Here is a 20,270-nt window from a genome sequence, read left to right on the forward strand (position 1 = left end):
ACTCAGTACTTTGTTGAAGCACCTTTGGCAGCGATAACAGCCTCAAGTCTTCTTGGGTATGACGCTACAAGCTTGCCATACCTGTATTTGTGGAGTTTCTCCCATTCTTCTCTGCAGATCCTCTCAAGCTCTGTCAGGTTGGACGGGGTGTGTCGCTGCACATCTATTTTCAGGTCTCTCCATAGATGTTCGATCGGGTTCAAGTACACGCTCTGGCTGGGCCGCTCAAGGACATTCCGAGACTTGTCCGAAGCCAACCCCTCTGCATTGTCTTGGCTGTGTGCTTAGGGTCGTTGTCCTGTTGTCCTTAGGGTCGTTGTCCTGACCTTGGCCTCAGTCTGAGGTACTGAGGCCCTTTAAGAATGATGGAGGCCACCGTGTTCTTGGGGACCTTCAATGCTGGTACCCTTCCCCAGCTATGTGCCTTGACACAATCCTGTCTCTGAGCTCTACGAACAATTCCTTCGACCGCGTGGTTTGGTTTTTGCTCTGACATGCACTGTCAACTATGGGACCTTAGATAGACAGGTGTGTGCCTTTCTAAATCATGTTCAATCAATTGAATTTACCACAGGTGGACTCCAATCAAGTTGTAGAAACTACTCAAGTATGATCAATAGAAACAGGATGTCCCCGAGCTCAATTTTGAGTCTCATAGTAAAGGGTCTGAATACTAATGTAAATAAGGTATATCTGTTTTTTCTTTTTTTTATAACTTTGCGAATGTTTCTAAAAGCCTGTTTTTGTATTGTCATTATGGGGTATTGTGTGTAGATTGATGAGGGGAAAAAGTATTTAATTTCTTTGAAAATAAGGCTGTAACGTAACAAAATGTGGAGAAAGTCAAGGGGTCTGAATACTTTCACTGTACTGTACTCTGCCAATTCCACTCCCCCATATCCCAATTTGTGCCACCCATAAGTGAGAAATCTACATGCCAAATATAGACCATATATTGTGTTCATTACAGGTCATAGAAAAGAGTCGAAGCTCTGGACTATCCGTTCAGACCCCAGTCCTGCCTGCCTGCAGGTTATGGAATAACTTTTAGTATTTTTCCAGTAGGTTTCCTCAAGGAGAATGCCTCTACTTCTAGCATGTTGATGTTTATTGTCATGAGTCTTGACCTGGAGGCAGAACTGAGCAATTTCCCCTTATATAGTCCAGCTGCAAAGTCAAAATTGGCTATATTGTAAAAATTCATGACAACAAAAATGTGGTCTTTGGTCTTAATTTAAGGTTAGGGTTAGGCATTAAGGTTAGCAGTGTGGTTAAGGTTAGCTTTAAAATGTGATTTTATGACTGTAGCTGTGCCAGCTAGTGACCATTCTGCAGAGCTGCCTCCAGAATAATTAACACAGCGACAGATTGGCGTTTTTCAACGCTAATCTGCCCACTTCTCTGTCAAAGATAATAAAACAAAAACACTATAATAAATACCACAGTAATGTCCGCAGAAACACTACAGTAAATGCTACAGTATACTACAGTCCTCAAAAACACTACAGTAAATACTACAGTATACTACAATCAGCAAAAACACTACATTAATTACTATAGTATATACACTACAGTTTTCTTTTACCACAGTATTTATACTATAACTTTAAATACTACAGCATACTATAGTAAATACTACAATATTCACTGTAGTGTTTTTGCAGACTTTAGTCAGTGACTAGTACAGTAAAGTCAGCAAAAACACTACAGTGAATAGATTAGTATTTATATGCTATAATATATATATGCTATAATCTTTTTTTATGTGGGTGTGCTTGCACGTGTACCTGTGTGTGTGTGCATGTATGTGTGTGTATGTTGTTCCTTTGTGCTTGTGTGTGGTGTGTGTCATGGTTGTGACACATGGCCTCTGGCTCCCTGGAATGCTGTGTCAAATTCCCCGGTGCTGATCCCTGTGGCAAATTACCAGGGCGCAAATGAAAGGAAAGCCAGACTAGATTACTCAACCGCGATGGACACCTGTCGGTAGATTAGCAACTGGGCTGGTGTGTGTGTGTGTATGTGTATGTGTGTGTGTGTGCACATGTGTTTGGGCGTCTGTGGGTTCGTGTGTGTCTGTGTGTATAGTGGATGTTCAGGGCTAAATTAAGCCTGCTGTCGCTATGTAAATTAAAGAAGAGGAGGAATTAAAGAGCTTGCTAATCACATTGAAGTTGATTGAACGGTTTGCTACTGTAGTGGATTTCATTAAAGCTGTCCTTCACTGTGTTGTCCTTCCATACCTTTGAAGTGATATTGGGGTTAAAGGGATAGTTCAATAAAATGACAGATTTAGACATTTGTTTTCCCAGTCAAGTGTGGTCAAAAGCACACAAACACACAAAAACACCCTTTAGTGGGGTGCAGGGACGAAAAAAGTTGGTATAAAAGAAATAGAGCCCACACACTCAAACAACGTGTAAAATAGTAAATAACGGCTACTTCTCAGAGAGTTTTGAATTGTCAAGAGGCGTTAAACAAGGGTGTCCACTGTCACCATATCAATTTGTTATGGCCATCTAAATGCTAGCTATTAAAATCAGATCCAATAACAACATTAGAGGATTAGAAATCCAAGGCTTAAAAACAAAGGTGTCCATGTATGCCGATGACTCAAGTTTTATATTAAGTCCGCAAGCTAGATCCCTGCAATGTCTCATTGAAGATCTAGATAACTTTTCTGTACTTTCTGGACTAAAACCTAATTATGATAAGTGTACCATATTACATATTGGATCTTTAAAAAATACAACTTTTACATTACCCTGCAGTTTACCTATACCATGGGCTGATGGTGAAGTAGACATACTTGGTATTGATATCACAAAATATATAAATAAGCTCTCCACAATGAATTTCAATAAAAAAACTTGTGAAATAGACAAGATCCTGCAACCATGGAAAGGTAAATACCTGTCTATTTATGGAAAAATTGCCCTGATTAAGTCCTTAGTCATATCTCAGTTTACCCACTTACTTATGGCGCTGCCTGCTCCTGATGATTTGTTTTTCAAATCATATGAGCAAAAAAAAAAAATCTTTATCTGGGACGTTAAACCAGACAAAACAAAACGTGCCTATCTATATAATGAATATCAATTGGGTGGGTTGAGATTATTAAATATAAAAGCATTAAACCTCTCTCTGAAAGCTTCACTTATTCAAAAGTTTTACTTCAACCCTAAATGGTTCTCAAGTAGATAACTAAGAAAAGCTCATCCATTGTTTAAAAATGGCCTTTTTTGCCTTTGTGCAGATTGCCATGTCTCATTTTCGATTAATTGAGTATCTCTCTTTTTCAAACAAGCATTGCAGTGCTGGCTACAATTTCAATTTCATCCCCCTGAAAAGATAGAACAAATATTACAACAAATATTATGGCTGAACTCAAATGTGCTGGTTGATAAAATACTCAAAGTCAGGGGGCGTGGTTAACAGTGTGCACCTCATCTCTCCTTTCACATCCAACCTGGATCGATATTTGGTTTCAATGCAGACGAGAGCACTGCTGAATCATGCTTCACACAGAAATGAGCTGGCGAAGGGTACCATGAGTGTTAATGCTCTGAGGGAGAAGGCAGGGTATTCTCTTTTAATCAGAAAGCAAAACTCCTCCTAGTGACCCGTGAATGCATTGTCTGCAGCATTCGGTCACATGACAGCTCGAAAAGCCTCACTTGACTGTTGCACTAGAATCATTCCAATTCAAGCGCAACGGCCTTTTCCCACCAAGGGCACTCTCTGGTTGAATTTCATCTTTTAGATTTCAATCATTTTCATTTAGATTTTTAAGGTTAACCACATTTCAATGATTTTTAGATACAAAGACTATATATATATATATATATATATATATATATATACAGTTGAAGTTTACATACACCTTAGCCAAATACAGTTTTTCACAATTCCTGACATTTAATCCTCGTAAAAATTCCCTGTCCTAGGTCAGTTAGGATCACCACTTTATTTAAGAATGTGAAATATCAGAATAATAGTAGAGAGAAGGATTTATTTCAGCTTTTATTTCTTTCATCACATTCCCAGTGGGTCATAAGTTTACATACACTCAATTAGTATTTGGTAGCATTGCCTTTAAATTGTTTAACTTGGGTCAAACATTTCAGGTAGCCTTCCACAAGCTTCCCACAATAAGTTGGGTGAATTTTGGCCCATTCCTCCTGACAGAGCTGGTGTAACTGAGTCAGGTTTCTAGGCCTCCTTGCTCGCACACGCTTTTTCAGTTCTGCCCACAACAATTTCTATAGGATTGAGGTCAGGGCTTTGTGATGGCCACTCCAATACCTTGACTTTGTTATCCTTAAGCCATTTTGCCACAATTTTGGAAGTATGCTTGGGGTCATTATTCATTTGGAAGACCCATTTGCGACCAAGCTTTAACTTCCTGACTGATGTCTTGAGATAATTTTTCCAAACATTGTTTACAGATTATTTCACTTATAATTCACTGCATCACAATTCCAGTGGGTCAAAAGTTTACATACACTAAGTTGACTGTGCCTTTAAACTTTTTATATGAGATATATAAAATAACACAAGATTCAAGACTTCGTGCTTTTCAGCTAAAATTATTATATAGAATTCTTGCCACCAGCAAAATGTTGAATATTTGGGGCATAAAATCATCTAAGCTCTGCAGATTTTGTTGTGAGGATACAGAATCAATAGACCATTTATTTTGGTATTGCCCTCCGGTAGCCTGTTTCTGGTCTCAGGTTCAGGAATGGCTGAAAATGCATAGCATTGATCTAAAATTGACCCTAGAAATAGTACTGTTAGGAGATCTGGAGAGACCAGGTCAGTCAATTACTAATACTCTTAGTGAAAGTATTTATCTTCAACTTGCAATCTGTGGATTCTATTCGATAGATTGAAATTGTACGTTAAACATCACAGCATAGTTGAAAGATATATGTTGCGTAGAATTTCCGAAGAGGTTGGCCAGCAGAGATAGGTGGGATGGGCTGAGGGAAGCTGAGGGTTGGGATGTGGAATTGGAGACAAGTGGGAGTGGAGTTGCTGGGCGGGAGATGGAATGATGGTCTAAGATAAAAGTCAAAAGTAAAGTCAAAATAAAACATAATCCAAATTAAGTTTGAATGACACTGAGGGGCAGACGTGCCCTTGAGCAGGGCGTTGACTCTGGATGCTTCTGTGTGTCGCTCTGAATGGGAGTCTGTTGGATGACTGGTGTGGTGTAGTTGTTGAGCGGCTTCACTGCAAGTATATTGTATGTTTTGGATATTCAATCAAATATTTGTACAAAATTACAACCATTTTTTTTTTTTTTAACTACGTTTGGATCCTGCAAGGATCTTCGTCAGGTCAGGATCTAAATTACTGTTTGTTTATTAATAAAAGGTACCTGGTAGAGCTTATGAGTGTGCAACATTTGTTTCCTTACCTGGAAAGCAGTCTATGGACAAGGAGTGACTGCAATCTACACTTTGGTTTGTGTTAAACTAACCACTGTGGATTGCAGTCACTCCTGCTTTTCAAGTTAGGCGACACAAATGTAAATATAGCATTTTGCTGATCTATCCCTTTAACTGCACTGCTAAGGTGAGAGTAGCTCTTGTACTATTGCACTTAATAATAACAATGGCACACGGTGATATTAGGTCTTGTGGTTTTGTGGGTGCTGATGGTAGCAAATTGCTTAGCTTTCGCTTTTTCGTTTCCTTATTGGTTTTAGTTTTCAACCTTGCCAAAAAAGGCACTGTCCTATCTAACGTTATGCAATTATAAGCTCCTTCACGCTGTTGTCAATGATGTTGCAATGAAGTCAATGTACTGTTTTAGTTGCTGATAAGATGGCGGAAATTGAAGAGGTGTAGAGAGCACATTGACATACGAAGAGGGGCTGGGTTATCATTCTACAGCTGGAATCAAACGCACACACACACACGCACACGCACACGCACACGCGCTCATCCACTCCATTCAGATAAGACACCAACATTTTGTATTGACACGTTTGCCGTGTGAAAAACGACCGACTTCAATTGAGAGATCCATTCAAACAAGCCTTTTTATAAACAGATAGCAGCCGTCTAGCACATTGCATTTGACCTTCTTGAACTTCTCCGGCCTCTGTGGCTCTGTTTAATTCAATTGCCATACCAAACAATTCAATTGCCATACCAAACAATGCAATTTATGTCGTGCAATTGAAGTCGCCAGAGACATAAACAAGATTTTGGCCCAATTGGCTTTTTCCTTGCCCTGCTGACGTCAGGATTTCCCACCATGGCTTCGCTATACGAGCTTTGTCCTCTCAATATTGATTTTTTGACTTCCTTGTGTCATATGGAAATGAATAGCAGTAGATGTGATGCTCAGGTTGATAATGAACAATATGAAAAGCAACGATGCCTGTAGTACCCTATTGTTATCTTGTTACACATTCATTGGACATGTGAGACAAACAATGTCACGCTTTCCTTTTGGCATGGACCGCAATCATAACCAGAATCATAATTGCTTGCTGTTTCCCTCTCTCTTTGTTTCTTTTTCTCTCTCTCAAGTCAGGAATGACAAGCATTAACCTCTTCAAACCAATCCACACACATCACCAGAGAGAGAGAGAGAGAGAGAGAGAGAGAGAGAGAGAGAGAGGAGGAGAGAGAGAGAGAGAGAGAGAGAGAGAGAGAGAGAGAGAGGAGAGAGAGAGAGAGAGAGAGAGAGAGAGAGAGAGAGAGAGAGAGAGAGAGCGAGAGAGAGAGAGAGAGAGAGAGAGAGAGAGAGAGAGAGAGAGAGAGAGAGAGAGAGAGAGAGAGAGAGAGAGAGAGAGAGAGAGAGAGAGAGAGAGAGAGAGAGGAGAGAGAGAGAGAGAGAGAGAGAGAGAGAGAGAGAGAGAGAGAGAGAGAGAGAGAGAGGAGAGAGAGAGAGAGAGAGAGAGAGAGAGAGAGAGAGAGAGAGAGAGAGAGAGAGAGAGAGAGAGAGAGATATGCATGGCCTTCTCTGAAACTCTTGGAAAGCCCTGGTGTTGTGACCAGGGGTCAGTCATACATGTTAGGTCCACGTGTGTTTGTCTATTCACAGCTTCATGGTTTGCCAATACATATTTAGTGTCCAACTAAAATAAGACAAATCCAAATAAAAACACCAGCGCAGTGGTGAATCCTGGGTAAAATGGCCTATAAAAAGATACTCTTGTTCTATCTCTAAATTGACATCCATTATTTGTAAATAACCTCTCAAGCACTTTTCGTGCCTGAAATCATATGGTGTGCAAATAATATATATATATATATTTTTTTTAAGTTACATGATCTGGCTGCCATTGGCATTGATTAATTGCTACAATATCGCTACACCCAAATTAAAGCATACTGTAGCCGTTATGTTTACGACTTAGAGGTTGTCATTTATTCACCAGCAAGCAGTGTTATTTCACTATAGAGCTTTACATTACCGAGATATGAAGAAATCTCTCGCCAAACAGAGTCAACACAAAGCCTGTGTTTGTTTCGAGGTTTGGAAGTTCATCTTTAGTGATCTGGTGTTCCGCTGTGTTTCGATAGAGGGAGTTGGCTAGCTCTAGTACAGTGCCATGCTCCATTCCACCATACCCTGTCATTTAGACGATTGTGGGATGGCTAAGGTACAAAGTAACCATTAGAATGTGAATGTATGGGAGGGGACACCTCAGTTGGATAGTATGCACGTTGCGCTGGGAACAATAGGCTGCTGTGTAGTACTGGCCCTGTATAGGCTGGTTAGTATACATATATTAAAGTCAGCCTTCTGGGAAAGTTCCAAAACTTGTTTCCTTTAGTATTAGTATTTCAGTGCCCGAAGACTTGAGTCACACGAAATCACACCTGTGCCAGTTTAAAGGTGTCAGTCAATCTACTTGTAAGTTTGATTTTATTTTCGCAGTTGTTTCTTCACTCGAGTATTGCCAATCTCTGTTTTTGCCTCGTAATTGTTTTGAAGCGCAAAACTGGGTTGTTGGCAATTAGCTACGTTTCGAAATAGCCCTCATTTCAAGCTATTGAGCTTTTGGCTCCGTCGCTGAGGTACAAGAATAGACCCATCGAGCCTGCCTTGAGGTCAGAGCTGACAGCTACCTGTTAGTTGCCATATCAACCCACCTTCAATCATCCCCAAACCTGCTGTCAACCCCTCAGGTGGAGAGGCTGGCCCACAGCCAATCATGAGCATGGGTGGGTCTAACAGGAGAGTGAGAGCCACAGACACGAGAGAGAGTGAGAGAAATACAGTGAAAAGCACAGAGTTGAGATTGTAGGAGGGATTCAGAGAAACAGATCAGCCAGAGAGAGAGAGAATGAGTCTGCAGGGATTCATACAGAGAGAGAGAGACTGAGAGAGTGAAAAAGAGAGGCAGAGTGGGTGTGTGTGCTAACGAGCCAAGGTCTTTTCAGAGCTAAACATAGCGAGGTTGGCAGCAGTGTCAGTGTACAGTAGATGTGACTCGTATTTGCCAGCGCTGTTTGAGGCCAGCAACTCTTCTCGCTATGCATATTCTACACTCGCACTGCGTCATAAGGTCAGAAATTGTCTTCTTTTTTGGACTGTCAACTTTTGTTTAGCAGATGAATTGTCTCGTGTTGGTGTTGTTGGGGGTCTGCTGTGTCGTTGTAGTTTTGGGCACAGGAATGATGGTACATAGTTTATAGGTCATGTTGCTTGCTTTACTTCTTGAGTAAAGAAAGCAAGACTTGAAGGGTTCTTTAAAGGTTCCTACAAGGCACTTGGCCCCCTAATGGTAAAAATGTGTAGCCTCACCATTTAAATGTGAAATCATTTGTTTGTTTTGTAAAAGATCCGTGCACAGTATTTTTCTCCTTCTTTTTCACTCTCTCTCGCCTCAGCAGAAGACTTGAGCTGTGAAGCTCTGAAGGGCATTTTTTTGTGATATAACACAACAGAAAGCGTTAAGAGGGGACTGGACGCTAGGCTTCGGCTAGTTACTTCTGTGGGGTCCGCTAAAGTGATAAGCTCCTCAGTCTCTGTCTGCTTGACTGTGATGATGGAGGTTGTGTATTTCTGATTTGATAACCTGAGGTGTGATGTTGTTAATGGAGGCTTGGAAGGCGGCAGTGGCATCCCTAGAGTAAGTCCATTGACTTTTTTTTAACCTTTATTTCACTAGGCAAGTCAGTTAAGAACAAATTCTTATTTTTAATGATGGCCTAGGGACAGTGGGTTAACTGCCTTGTTCAGCGGCAGAACGACAGATTTTTACCTTGTCAGCTCAGGGATTTGATCTTGCAACCTTTCGGTTATTAGTCCAACGCTCTAACCACTAGGCTACCTGCTGCCCCGTTAGGTTAGCCCTCAGGAGCTGTGGGGGGGGGGGGGGGGGGGGTGGGGGGGGGGGGGGGGGGGGGGGGGGGGGGTGGGTGTGTGTAGGTGCGTGTGTGTGTGTAGCAGATGTGATGACCCTGGTTGGGAAAACAGGGACGGAACTCTTTCTGTCTCTATGTGTGTGTATGTATCAGGATACTAAGTGGTGTTGTTCCCTGTGTGTGTGTGTGTGTGTGTGTGTGTGTGTGTGTGTGTGTGTGTGTGTGTGTGTGTGTGTGTGTGTGTGTGTGTGTGTGTGTGTGTGTGTGTGTGTGTGTGTGTGTGTGTGTGTGTGTGTGTGTGTGTGTGGCTGTGCTGTGCTGTGCTGTGCTGTGCATGCTTGTGTATTCGTGCGACACAGGCAACATCAGAAGGCCACAGGGTGGGAGGCTGTACTGTCATTGGGTTGACAAATTGATGGCTATCACCCCGGGCAACGGTATATCTGATGGCTTTTGATGAGGAAGCCAGAGCTGGGAGTGACATTTACCGTTGGCTATCACCCAATGACAACGCTATACTTGCTGCATTGTTGTTACAGCTGAACATGTTCTATCGGTTCCTCCCATAGTGGCACTCGATGAGGATAAGGGAGTGGGTTTATACCGATGATTGATATATACATACTAGATGACTGATAGGGGGCGCCTTGTTGAAGCCACCATGCCCCCATCTTGGTACTCCCCCACCATTGTAAAAAGTATTTTGTAAGCTATAGAAATGCCTTTATTAATGTCTACATACGTTTCTAACAGGTTTATTCTAGTACAGACACGTTCATGCATACTTTGAAATTGTATTATGTCAGCTAAACATATGAATAAAAACAATGCAGAGTTTTTTTTTTAAGTAAGACAAATTTGCTAAATAAACTAAAGGTAAAATAGTAACACAATAAAACAACAATAACGAGGCTATATACAAGGGGTCAATGTGCAGGGGTACAGGTTACATGTAGGTAGGGATAAAGAGACTGTGCATAGATAATAAACAGAGAGTAGCAGCAGCCCATGTGAAGAGTGTAAAGGGATGTCAATATGCATGTGTGTGTGTGTTGGAGTGTCAGTGTAGTATGTGTGAGTGTGGGGTTGGAGTCCAGTGAGTGTACATCAAGACTGTGCAAGAGAGTCAGTGCAAAACATTTGAATAGATAAGAATAAAATAAGGGGGGGCGGGGGTCAATGTAAATAGTCCGGGTAGCCATTTGATTAACAGTTAAGCAGTTTAATGGCTTGGGGGTAGAAGCTGATGGAGTCTGACAATTTTTAGGCCGTTTCTCTGACAACGCCTGGTATCGAGGTCCTGGATGGCAGGAAGCTCGGCCCCAGTGATGCACTGGGCTGTACCCACTACCCTCTGTAGCGTCTTGTGGTCGGATGCCGAGCAGTTGCCATACCAAGCCGTGAGGCAACCGGACAGGATGTTCTCGATGGTACAGCTGTATAACTTTTTGAGGATCTGAGGTCCCATGCCAAATCTTTTCAGCCTCCTGAATAGTCATTGTCGAGCCCACTTCACGACTGTCTTGGTGTGTTTGGACCATGATAGTTCGTTGGTGATGTGGACTCCAAGGAACTTGAAGCTCTCGACCTGCTCCACTACAGCCCTGATGATGTGAATGGTTGCGTACTCGACCCTCCTTTTCCTGTAGTCCACGATCAGCTCCTTTGTCTTAATCATGTTGAGGGAGAGGTTGTTGTCCTGGCACCACACTGCCAAGTCTCTGACTTCCTCCCTATAGGCGGTCTCATCGTTGTCAGTGATCAGGCCTACCACCATTGTGCGTGGCTACGCAGTCGTGGGTGAACGGGGAGTACAGGAGGGGACTAAGTATGCACCCGTCAGGGGCCCCAGTGTTGAGGGTCAGCGTGGCGGATGTGTTGTTGCCTACCCTCACCAGCTGGGGCGGCCCGTCAGGAAGTCCAGGTTTCAGTTGCAAAGGTAGGTGTTCATTCCCAATGTCTTTAGCTTAGTGATGAGCTTGGAGGGCACTATGGTGTTGAATGCTGAGCTGTAGTCAATGAACAAATCAAATCAAAGTTTATTTGTCACGTGCGCCGAATACAACAGGTATTACAGTGAAATGCTTACTTACAGGCTCTAACCAATAGTGCAAAAACGGTATTAGGTGAACAATAGGTAAGTAAAGAAATAAAACAACAGTAAAAAGACAGGCTATATACAGTAGCGAGGCTATAAATGTAGCGAGGCTACATACAGACACCTAGTCAGGCTGATTGAGGTAGTATGTACATGTAGAAATGGTTACAGTGACTATGCATACATGATGAACAGAGAGTAGCAGTAGCGTAAAAGAGGGGTTGGCTGGTGGTGGGTGGCGGCATTCTCACGAAGGTGTTCCTTTTGTCCAGGTGGGAAAGGGCAGTGTGGAGTGTAACAGAGATTGTATCATCTGTGGATCTGTTAGAGTGGATTGTGAATTGGAGTGGGTCTAGGGTTTCTGGGAAGATGGTGTTGATGTGAGCCATGACCGGATCACTAATGATACTGTCCCCACTACAACAACAAAGTAGTTAAATACATGTAATTTTATCCTTGAAACATTTTATTGAAATACGGTAGAATTCCGTTATGTCCTATGGAGGACTGCTCCTACTGGGGAGAGCCAATATGGCCGACCTGTAGCTTCAAAGCCTTTCAATGGCCAGTACATAGCATCAGCAATCCAGGTTTTACAGTGCATTTGGAAAGTATTCAGTCCCCGTGACTTTTTTCACGTTTTGTTACTTCACAGCCTTATTCTAAAATGCATTCATTTTTTCCCCCTCATCAATCTGCACACAATACCCTATAATGACAAAGTCAAAACAGGTTTTTAGACATTTTAGCAAATGTATTAAAAATAAATAACTGAAATATTACATTTACATAAGTATTCAGACCCTTTACTCAGTACTTTGTTGAAACATATTTGGCAGTGATTACAGCCTTAAGTCTTCTTGGGTATGACACTACAAACTTGGCATACCTGTATTTGGGGAGTTTCTCACATTCTTCTCTGTAGATCCTCTCAAGCTCTGTCAGGTTGGATGGGGAGCGTCGCTGAACAGCTATTTTCAGTTCTCTCCTGAGATGTTCGATCGGGTTGAAGTCCAGCCTCTGGCTGGGCCACTCAAGGACATTCAGAGACCTGTCCCGAAGCCACTGCCGTGTTGTCTTGGCTGTGTGCTTAGGGTCGTTGTCCTGTTGGAAGGTGAACCTTTGCCCAAGTGTGAGGTCCTGAGCACTCTGGAGCAGGTTTTCATCAAGGATCTCTCTGTACTTTGCTCTGTTCATCTTTCCTTCGATCCTGACTAGTCTCCCAGTCCCTGCCGCTGAAAAACATCCCCACAGCATGATACTCCCACCACCATGCATGACTGCAGGGATGGTATTGGCCAGGTGATGAGTGGCGCCTGGTTTCCTCCAGACGTGACGCTTGGCATTCAGGCCAAATAGTTCAATCATGGTTTCATCAGACCAGATAATCTTGTTTCTCATGGTCTGAGAGTCCTTTAGGTGCCTTTGTCAAACTCCAAGCGGGCTGTCATGTGCCTTTTACTGAGGAGTGGCTTTCTGGCTACTCTACCATAAAGGCCTGATTGGTGGAGTGCTGCAGAGATGGTTGTCCTTCTAGAAGGTTCTCCCAACTCAACAGAGGAACTCTGGAGCTTTGTCAGAGTGACCATCGGGTTCTTAGTCACCTCCCTGACCAAGGCCCTTCTCCCCCGACTGCTCAGCTCTAGGAAGAGTCTTGGTGGTTCTTCCATTTAAGAATGATGGAGGCCACCGTTTTCTTTGGGACATTCAATGCTGCAGAAATGTTTTGGTACATTTCTCCAGATCTGTGCCACGACACATATCCTGTCTCTGAGTTCTACGGACAATTCCTTCAACCTCGTGGCTTGGTTTTTGCTCTGACACTGTCAACTGTGGGACCTTATATAGAGAGGTGTGTGTCTTTCCAAATCATGTCCAATCAATTGAAGTTACCACAGGTGGACTCCAATCAAGTTATAGAAACACCTCAAGGATGATCAATGGAAACAGGATGCACCTGAGCTCAATTTTGAGTCTCATCGCAGAGGGTCTCACCTATTTAAATAAGTTATTTCTGTCTTGTTTTTTTTTATACATATTTGCAAAAATTCAAAAAAGCTGTTTTTTCTTTGTCATTATGGGGTATTGTGTGTAGATTGTTGAGGAAAAAACGCATATTTAATTAATTTTACAACCAGGCTGCAATGTAACAAAATGTTGAAAGAGTGAAGGGGTCTGAAAACTTTTCACCGGTCTCTCATCCTGTCATATCTAGCATGAAAGCAGTCATACATGTATATTACAGCCCTATAAACGTGCCTACTTGTTATTGTGGCCCTTTTTGGTTGAGTGTCAAATGCCCTCACGCTGTAGTAAAATAAGTCACTTTATTCCTGTTTGGGTTTGCAGAGTCGCAAATCACACGCGCTTCATTACAAGTACTGTATTTAATATTTTTTAAATAGATTGCCCCAATTAGCCATTTCTCTATTAAACATTTAAGGGTGTTTTGACATTTCGTCCTCTTTAAAAGAACCATATCAGTCCTCTTTAACACTAGATCCGCCAAGACGGTCAATCTGACCGTTTTCAATTTCGGAATTTCAATAACTTCATTTCAATAAAAAAATTGAACCCACCAGTCCCTGACTTCTCCTAAATATGTGTATTTTACACTCCTACATATGTGTATTTTACACTCCTAAATATGTGTATTTTACACTCCTAAATATGTGTATTTTACACTCTAGCAGTACTTTCGGACACATTTCATAAAAGACAAAAACGTTCTGAGCATGCCATCCTCAAAGCGCCATGACTGCATATTTAGTCGAATAGCCGGGCCTCGAAGAGTCCCAATAGCCACCAGTCTAATAAATCCATTCAACGAGAAAAGCCTGGCCTAATCGGACCCCCCTTCGTGCCAATGTCATTTGGTTGTGTTTATGAAGGCGTTAGCTAACACTAGAATACAAAATGTAAAAACTTGAAAGAACATAACGTGTTCATTAGTTTATGTTACTGTAGGCTATACAGTATGACTCATGATGAAGTCTCTCCTGCTCATGGGTGTTGTTCATCCGCTGCTTGAGCAACACGTGTGCGTTGATAGCAGCCAAATCAAGCATGTTGTAAAAACACAGCAACAGGCCAGCGGCGCGTTTCTCCTTCCTCCTGTCACCTCATACAGCCGGGCCATCTGATCTGAAACATTATCCGACTCTCGCCCACCTGCTGCCCGATACGGATCCTTTCCCAGATATGGAAAGCCGTTCAGCATTAATCAGGATAATAATCAGAGATCTCATGATCCATTTCTTCTCCGCCATCCGAGTCGTTTTTATTCAGATCTTGTAGCAACGCTAACGCAGCACGTGCGGCCTTTTCGTTTTTGGGCTTGCCATTGTAAGTTATGCACGCTCTCACTGTGTAGCCTACTCCAAGTAGGTCTAGAGTAGGCTCATAAAACTGCTTGGATTCAGTGGACTGATATTGGATACACTGTTTGATATTTAGGAATAATTAGAATATATGATAGAATGGCCCGAATGGCCTGTCCTTCATTCACAATTGGTGGTTACATAATTATGATTCGTTCGCTCCCCCTCTCACTCATCAACTCACCCATTCTCTCCCATCATAATATACTTCATTTATTTAATCTTGTTGTTATATGTGTGAAAATGTGTTTCGGTATAGTTTTCAACTATCGGAGAAGGAGCGGAACAGGCCGGGGAAACCATTCAAATGTTATATAGACTGATTTAGGTAAAGTCTAGGACGAGGGGGACATGACTTTAAAAATGGCAGAGTAATTAAACATTTTAATTTGTTTTCAGTCATTGTGATGCGTTCTGCCTTTCTAGTATTAATATACACAATCACAAATAATTCCATTAATATTTAATTTAGGAAGGTCCTAAAAAAACATGATACAAAAGCAATTTATTTCAAAAGAACAGAGTAGAATGTTTTGAGTTGTATTTATCTGTGCTTAGTTGTCAAGGCTATATCTGCACCATGCCAATGAAATAAAGTGTTCGTTTAGCAGACATCACAGGCCCTGCCCTACCACAGTCAACACACATATTTTACAGTAAGAATATAATGGAATATCCCAAATGGCTATTGCTGATTGTCACCAGTAGCCTACTCACACGAGGAATGCATGAAAACATGGTTATTCTAGAAAAAAGTGATATTTTAAAACAGTGACCATCCGCGCAATTGTACAGAGTTTTGGCAAAAATAGGTTAATTAGAAACCTTGGAATCTGCACTTTCAGATATGGTATAGAAATCAAAATGTCTGGCCTGCATGGACCTCTGTATGATGATATGGAAGAAGTGCTATTTGGTAAGCGCCTTGCTTCTTTGTCAATGCACGCTGTCAATGCACGCTGCGCAGGGCATCAAGTCTCTTCGTTTTCTATTCGACAATTGATAATATTGTCACCCATCATTGACTATTGTAAATGTAATCTTGTCTTTAGGCCACATCTATTACTATTATTCGTATTCTTATTATTATGTTTGTGAAATTAGTTTCGATATAGTTAAGGTGTAGTCTGAACGGGCCAGCTGGGCGGGAGACTTGTCTAACAGTCGAAAATACACTATCATCTTATTTTTGTATTTACAGTCTATGCGCTTCTGGATGAATCAAGTCATTTCGTGAACCTGAGGTTCCTTATGAACTAGTTTAACATAATAAATGCATTCGTTTATCAATTAATTATTTATTATGGAATATTTATACAATTGAAATATCAAAAATGGTCAGAATAACCGTCATGGCCATTCTAGTAGTTATTAAATTAAGGCGCTCTCAGTTTTAAAGTGAACTTTGGCGTTAAAAAAGGTAAATAACTGAGCTCTCTTTTTATATTCACACTGCCCTTGCCTTTTAATGAGGACTCGAACTCTTTTGCCAGTTCACCCATTTTGTGGCACGAGTCCTCTTTGCATTCATATTGCTATGTTTAGAAAGGAACCAAGATCTCTTTCCAACATTCACTCAATAGACTCTGGGTTTTTTACAAAGTGCAGGACAAGCCATTTAATCAGAACGTGTTATCGGACACCTAGATATACCTACTTACATTTTGGAAGCTAATAGATTGCATTTCGTTAAAAGATGAGATGATAATTGTCATCGAATGATACCAATAATATATACATGTTAATAGTAACAAAATAAACAACAGCAGAATAACTGTCAATTAAATAGTGCTGTAATTGAAAATTGTACACCCAATGTAGGCTACTGCCCCTTTAAAAGCTAGAATTGATTTTGTACCCTATGCTTCTCACACTATTCAAACCCCACTATCGAATGAACAGTTCATGAAGCTCTCGTATAATATCACATATTGCAAACAAATAACCTGACTAAAAACTCCACACATATTTTGGCATTTCTGTGCATCCTCACATTGGCAGCGGTGTAAAGTACTTAATACTTTAAAGTACCGCTTAAGTAGTTGCTTTGGGTATCTGTACTTTAGCATTTCTATTTTTGAAAACTTTAGCTTTTATTCCACTACATTCCTAAAGAAAATTCAGTAATTTTTACTACATTTTCCCTGACACCTAAAAGTACTCGTTACACTGATTACTTAGCAAGACAGGGAAATGGTCACAATTTCATTTTAATGATGGCAATTTGAATGCAGAGATACAGAGGTCCTGATGGCCATTGTCGTGCCATTCACCCGCTGCAATCAACTCATGTTTCAACATGATAATGCACGGCCCGATGTCGCAAAGATCTGTACATAATTCTGGAAGCTGAAAATGTCCCAGTTCTTCCATGGCCTGCATACTCACCAGACATGTCACCCATTGAGCATGTTTTGGGTGCTATGGTCGACGTGTACGACCGTGTTCCAGTTCCCGCCAATATCCAGCAACTTCGCAAAGGCCATTGAAGAGGAGTGGGACAACATTCCACAGGCCACAATCAACAGCCTAATCAACTCTATGTGAAGGAGATGTGTCGCCCTGCATGAGTCAAATTTTAGTCAGGTTATTTGTTTGCAATATGTGATATATACGAGAGCTTCATGAACTGTTTATTCGATAGTGGGGTTTGAATAGTGTGAGAAGACAAACATATTTGGTGTGACTCACAACATAAGGTACAAAATAAATTCTAGCTCTTAAAGGGGCAGTAGCCTACATTGGGTGTACATTTTCCAATTACAGCATTATTTAATCTGCACTTATTATTTTGTCATTTATTTTGTTACCAATAATATATACATGTTAATAGTATATTTTGATTACAATTATCATCTCATCTTTTAACCACAAAATGGGTGAAGTGAACTGGCAAACGTGTTGAGTCCTCATTCAAAGGCCAAGTCAGTGTAATACAAAGACAACGGAGTTATTTTGCTTTTTTTTTTAACCACAGAGTTCACTTTAAAGAGGACTGAGATCGCTTTTTTTTAAAGAGGACTATATGCGAAAACACACTAAGACTCGATTAGGTTCACTGTGGCACCGGCATTACTGTAATTGAAAACAACTCAGTCGGTAATGCAACAAGAAGGGATACACACAGGGTCAGACGCAGTTGGCATTTCAGCCCAATTAGGGAGTCAATGAAACAGCCACTTAAGTCCTTAGGATTTCCCTGGCAACGATGGATCACTATTTACTGAGAACAGAGAGGGGGGGTTAGTCCAGACAAACTAGTGTCCAAATTCACTTTAGTAAACTATATTATGTTTTATTAAAACATTTTTTAAAGGAGCGGCAGGTATCCTAGTGGTTAGAGCGTTGGGCCAGTAACTGAAAGGTTGGTAGATCGAATCCTCGAGCTGACACGGTACAAATCTGTCCTTCTGCCCCTGAACAAGGCAGTTAACCCACTGTTTCTAGGCCATTATTGTAAAAAAGAATACTTTCCTATTTAAATAAAGGATCAATAAAATATGGTGAGATATGCTGAAGTGCTCAGGAGAGTCTGGATGGTTGCAGAGGTGGGACCCTTGGAAGTCTACTAGTGTTGACATCTGATAGATCCTACATCATGACTTGTTAGTGCACTCTCTTCCAGGCTGTGTGCTTCCAGAGCTCCCTAAGGAACTCACAGTCTGCTCGATTCTCCTGTTACAGAGCTATGTTCAGATGTGTGTGTGTGTGTGTGCGCATAGGTGTGTTTTTGTATGCATATGAGTGTTGCCAACTGTGTACGTGTGTGTGTGTGCGCGAATGTGTGTTTTGGCGTCGTTGTACATGTGCGTGTGTGTGTTGTTGTTGTTGTTGTTCCCTGCCTCCCCTCTAATGTAAATCGAAGTGGCAGGCCAGCCATTTTCCCGACCACAGACACTTAGCTAGAGCACTGCTTACAGTCCTGCAAGACTCCTGTAGGAGAACTGTCAGTAGAAAACATGTCCTTCACGCCTCCTGTGTTTTTTGAATTCCTGTGTGTCCTCCTGTACATATACACTAATGTCTCTCTCCTCTCTCTCTCTCTCTGTCTCTATCTATCTTTTACTCTCTCCTTCTGCAGGTGGATCGATGGCCCGAAAAGGAAAAGAAAGAACAGTTCATGCTCGGTGAAGAGCATGTCTGGTAGGTACAGTTACGGTACATTTACAGCCGTTTGCACGCAAGAACACTATGCACACAATGTGGGTTTGATTGAATTCCAGCCTTAGAATCTTCAACTCTGAGAAAAAAAAACTCAAACCTGAATTGTGTTCCCAGCCTGTCACCTGGGTTGTACGGTGTGTGCTTGTGCGGAAGACCCAGAAGCCTCGGCTCATAAATCACTGCCACCTTCTTTACATTTAAGTCTGTGTTTATCACCAAAGAGAAGGGAAAAGAAAGGGATCTCTTTCAACGGGAGGCTGTCACTCTGCTCTCGTTCTTCATGCGGCAGAACGCACTGACTGACAGCTTGGAAGTCGAGGGGCGGAGGGTGAAGAGAAAGAAAAACAGCTTTGAGGAATTTGCAGGACGCTACACGTCGCCTCTGCCGAGATGCCATAAAACCTCTGTGTTTGTCATCTCCTGAACACGCCCGGGCAGACAGACCAATGAGGAAGCCTGTAGGCCCCCAAAACCTAGCATGCTCTCTGGCAGCTAGAACTGAATCATGTGACCCACCACGGTCCATCTCAGCTGGGAAACGATGACAATATGTCTGAGCCGGGCTTTGAGGGGTGGTGGGGCATAGTGCAGGTCCTTATTACCTAAGTGTTATAGGTTATGTCATTGGCACATGGCATGGCACGGAAGGAAGGTAATGGGTTTCTTAAAAATATTATTTTGGGGGGAGAGGTTGTTTGTTACCGAAACTGAGTAGAGGTTTAACTCTTGCCTACAATAAACAATATGTCATTTTGCCTGAAATTGATTTTCTATCTAGATTAAGTGAAGTATTTTTCTATGAAGAAAGCATTGCCCCTTCCATTTTGTATTCGGTGAAAATAGATTTAAATGTGACTTTTCTTTTCTAAACAGAAATGAATGGATACGGACAGACTGGGTCAGAGAGTACAGGTCAGTTACATACATCCTTTTGGGTCGGAGCATATCGAATTGGAATTTGAATAGATGGGACAGTACTTCAATTGAGATATTGGAGTAGGGGCAACTACGGCAGTGGGCTTGGGCTGCAGCGGCACTATTGAGTTTGGGCTCGGGTTCCTAACAAAACCCACACAGACTTGGGATCAGCCTGAGACTGAGACTGGGCGTCCCTACCCTGCCTTTCCCTGCCTTCTCCCTGTCAAGTGTCCATTCCTTTGCCTCTGTTTTTCTGCCATAAGGGGAGGGCCAGACTGACACTAGTAAGACTGTACTCAGTGTGGGCCAGACATAAACACACACGCCAAAACACCCACACGTTTACTCCCTTTTTACTCTCTCTCTCTAGGG

The 20,270-nt window shown here is 41.8% G+C and overlaps 1 protein-coding gene across 4 annotated transcripts in view; it reads left to right on the top strand.

Moving 5' to 3' along the window:
- The window catches only part of LOC111967678 (thyroid hormone receptor alpha-B), a 180,758-nt gene that overhangs the window by 138,807 nt on the left and 21,681 nt on the right, over positions 1-20,270 (top strand). Inside the window, exons 1-3 of one of the 4 annotated variants that reach the window (XM_024147223.2) lie at positions 8,299-8,536; positions 18,898-18,959; positions 19,854-19,892. In XM_024147223.2, coding sequence (XP_024002991.1) covers positions 8,505-8,536; positions 18,898-18,959; positions 19,854-19,892 — 133 coding nt within the window. In that variant the 5' untranslated portion in view covers positions 8,299-8,504. Of the gene's footprint in view, positions 1-8,298; positions 8,537-18,897; positions 18,960-19,853; positions 19,893-20,270 lie in introns of those variants that run through there. The other 3 variants (XM_070444841.1, XM_023992912.2, XM_070444842.1) reach the window with 3 other exon arrangements.

Source organism: Salvelinus sp. IW2-2015, linkage group LG8, assembly GCF_002910315.2.
Source record: "Salvelinus sp. IW2-2015 linkage group LG8, ASM291031v2, whole genome shotgun sequence".
Classification (NCBI taxonomy): Eukaryota; Metazoa; Chordata; class Actinopteri; order Salmoniformes; family Salmonidae; genus Salvelinus; species Salvelinus sp. IW2-2015.